The sequence below is a fragment of the Galendromus occidentalis genome, unplaced genomic scaffold (genome assembly GCF_000255335.2).
Source record: "Galendromus occidentalis unplaced genomic scaffold, Mocc_1.1 scf7180000077185, whole genome shotgun sequence".
NCBI classification, from domain to species: Eukaryota; Metazoa; Arthropoda; class Arachnida; order Mesostigmata; family Phytoseiidae; genus Galendromus; species Galendromus occidentalis.
The window spans coordinates 541,614-545,204 of NW_003805173.1; the positions used below are offsets into that span (position 1 = coordinate 541,614).

The window sequence follows — 3,591 nt, forward strand, 5'->3', positions numbered from 1 at the left end:
CCCTCCAATCAGAATGAAGTCGATACGTCCCAATAATCCTCCTATTTAATGAAATCGCTAAGTCCGGCTCGATTCACGCGCTTCTCCAGTTATTGCTTTCTTTTGGCAAGTTCGACGCTTTCCTACCACTATGCAATCACGGCGCTGCTGGCACGTGGCGGCGCGACTATAAACGGCTGTTCTACATATGAAGTGAAATCCATGCGCAATAAGCAGTTGCCAATTGAATATATTGTGCAGGATTCACCCTTGCAGGAAGACATTCCAGATGACAGTGATGAGACAGGACAATCTCTGACCTTAGAATGAATGTATCTTGACCTTCAGGGTGACGCCTGCTATTCCTTGACCCATTGTCCCTCAACCCCAGCTTAAATGATGATGATATTGGAGGTTGCCAATGGCCGAATCGATGCGCCTCCGGGGAAGCATTATATGTAGAGCCAGGCGTTTCAGGCATAATGCCTAAAGTGCCTGAAAATGCTTTTTTTCCCGATATTTCTTATTTTTGCCTAAAATATGATTTCCGATAGGCATTTTGCCTATTCCGGCCGGATTTCCTCTCATGGCCACAAGTCTCAATGTCTCCAACGATTTTATGGTGGTCGGGGCGTGTCCTAGCTGAGGATATTATGAGATTGAAATAATCACCCCACTCGGAGTGCACTATTCACTCCTTCATACGTAATTTTGGCCGTATTCCACGCGGAGAGAACCGACTGTCGCGCATCCTTTCTGCGTTGACGGAAGATATCAGATGCTATCAGTTAGAGAGGAGTACGCCAGGTGCCAGTGTGTGCACATGTGCAAGTGCTATATGACAGGTGATCACAGCTGATCACAGCTCATCCCAAACATCACGAGGGGGGCAGCTCCAATCATTTGTTGAAATCCAGAAAGCTAAAAATGCCGAAAGTAGCGAAAACCGCAAGGCTCAAAATGGAGCTCTTCGTTAAAGAACTGGGTCCCGATTGCCTCACCACAGATGGAACGGTTCTTACGTGCAAATTGTGTGCGAAAGTGGTGAATGCGGAGAAGAAATACTCCGTACAGCAACACTTGAAGAGCGCCAGTCACCAGGAACGCGCTAAGAAAACGAAGGATACGGATCAGACACTCTGCCTCCTGAAAAATTACGTGGAGCTGTCTAGTAGAGAGAGCGCTTTCAGCATGGACTTGTGCGAGATGATGGTGCAGTGCAACATACCGCTGCACAAGGCTCAGCATGAATCGTTTCGCAGATTTCTCGAAAAGTGGAGCAGCGAAAAAAAGGTACCTGACCCAAGAACACTCCGCAGGAATTACCTGAGGAAACTGTACGAAGCGACTATGGAGAGGATCCGAAACACCGTCGGGGATAATCGGATCTGGGTTTCAGTAGATGAAACCACCGACTCCCGAGGCCAGTACGTAGTTAATACTGTCATCGGCTGTCTCAGCGCGGAAGAGGCTTCGAAACCGATGTTAATGGGATGTGAAATTGTCGAGCGTACCAATCACGCTACCATCGCTCAGGCATTCACGAATGCCTTGAGTCTACTCTGGCCGACCGGCATCAAGCATGAACGAGTCCTCTTGTTCATATCGGACGCAGCGCCATACATGAAGAAGGCAGGGAACGGTTTGAGTGTACTCTTCCCCAAAATGATCCATGTCACTTGTTTAGCACATGCAGTACATCGAGTCTGCGAAGAGATTCGCGTTTCTTTCCCTGAAGTCGACTCCTTGATCGCGAACGTGAAGAAGGTTTTTGTTAAGGCTCCATCTCGAGTCCAAGTTTTCCGAGAGGTAGCACCGTCTGTTCCGCTCCCTCCCGCACCTGTCCTGAGCCGATGGTGCACTTGGTTGTCTGCAGCATTGTACTACGCGAGGAACCTGAACGAAATCACGAGAGTTCTGGCTGAGCTCGATGGTAGCGAGGCAGCGGCGATTCGGAAATCGAAAGAGCTCATGGTCGATCCTTTCGTGAAATCCAACCTCGCTTCGATTGCCTCAAATTACTGCCGACTCCCAGAAAGCATAACGAGACTGGAATGCAGTTCTCAGCGTCTGTCGATAACGCTCGGAATCGTTGATGAGATCAGGCAGAGTCTGATTGGCGGTGTCGGTCAAAAGGCTGAGCTAATAAGATCTAAACTCGAAAGAGTGTTGGAAAAAAATGCCGGATTCGAAACGGTCTCCATGATCCAGCGAGCTCTCGAAGGCGAAGGACTGTCCGACGAAATTTCCAGTTTAAGCGCCTCTGAACTCTCTTCATTCACCTTTGCTCCACTGGTGAGCGTCGACGTCGAAAGATCTTTCTCTCGTTATAAGGCGCTTCTATCCGATAGACGATACTCCTTAACCGCCGAAAATGTAAAACATCATATCATTGGTCTGTGTAATGTTCCCGTAGCCGAATAAATAAACTTGAAGGACTGGTTGTTCCATTGTGATAAATGCCTATTTTCCGTTTTAAGTGCCTATTTCGCAAGTTTTCAGTGCCTTTTTGCCTGCCTATTTGGCGCGTTTTTAGTGCCTGAAACGCCTGGCTCTAATTATATGTATACTGGAGAGAGACCGAGCAGCCACGAGGGACCGCTCGTGACGACTTTTCTCGACCCATGTTGGGAGCGGTCCGATCGTTTCCGATGCCTTTCCAGGAATCTGCTTAAGCCAGGAGCGCGGAAGAGAAATCCGGGCACTTCGTGCGAATCAGGAATCGGATCAAGTCATCATCGAGCTGAGATCTTTATCAACCTACCTTTCCAGCTTCGTGACCATCGCGGGGTCAAAACCTTTGAGCATAGAGAGACCTCCCACGAGCCCGCTCAATCCGCCGATTCCGCCGAGTATTTTCCCTTGAAGGAGATAGCACTCGAATTAAAAGTCGAGATGCTCTGGCACCCGAAATTGAATGATGGAAACCAGGCAGACCGGATGAAGGTAGAAAAGAGGAGACCTCAGATCCGTTGGCCGAACGGAGGGAACCCAGGGGGTATCAAGGAAGATGGTACAAAGATTATGAATTGAATATCTAGATTCAGCTGGAGTCTGATGTGTCTCACAATGAGATGAACTCGGAGCAAAAAGCTCGGTCAGAATCCATCGCTTCTGGCCGACGTGAGGGACCCGACCGGCGCCTTTTATCTAATGTAAGCTAAGCTTCAGAATAATCCTCGCGATCCCCTGGTCCTTCTCCGCTAGGCAATCTGTGCAGCTTTTGAGACGGGAGACGCTATTAGAGAGGGAGGGAGGTCTCTGCTGACGACGATTCCGGATCGAGACTAAACGAATTCTCTCGCCACGTAAGGGTTCCATCCGTTCTCCAGGACCTACAATCTATTTGATAATTCGATCTGAATGACGATGCTCGTAGAATTGGAGCGGGAAGTACCTCCTATTTCGGACCGACCCTCATCCCCTCCAGAGGAAGCGCAGCAGATGGCAACGAAAGCACTGAATTGAAGCACCAACCGCATGTCGGGAGACATGAGGATTCACCGGCAGTCAAAGGAACCAGAACGGCTGCCAATATTTCAGTTGATAAGTTCCGCACGGAACACGGACACTGAATACTTTTCCCGCCCGGCTGCAACGTAGATATCACAT

General features: G+C 49.1%; 1 protein-coding gene across 1 annotated transcript; it reads left to right on the top strand.

Annotated features, from left to right (window-relative positions):
* The first annotated feature begins 906 nt into the window (after positions 1 to 906).
* On the top strand, positions 907 to 2,403 carry LOC100899549 (uncharacterized). Its single transcript, XM_003741598.1, has one exon. It carries the CDS (start codon positions 907 to 909, stop codon positions 2,401 to 2,403), a length of 1,497 nt encoding a protein of 498 aa, XP_003741646.1.
* The last annotated feature ends 1,188 nt before the right edge of the window (positions 2,404 to 3,591 follow it).

Bases quoted from the DNA above. Each gene is read 5' to 3' on its own strand.
- LOC100899549 (XM_003741598.1), top strand. From the start codon at position 907: ATGCCGAAAGTAGCGAAAACCGCAAGGCTCAAAATGGAGCTCTTCGTT.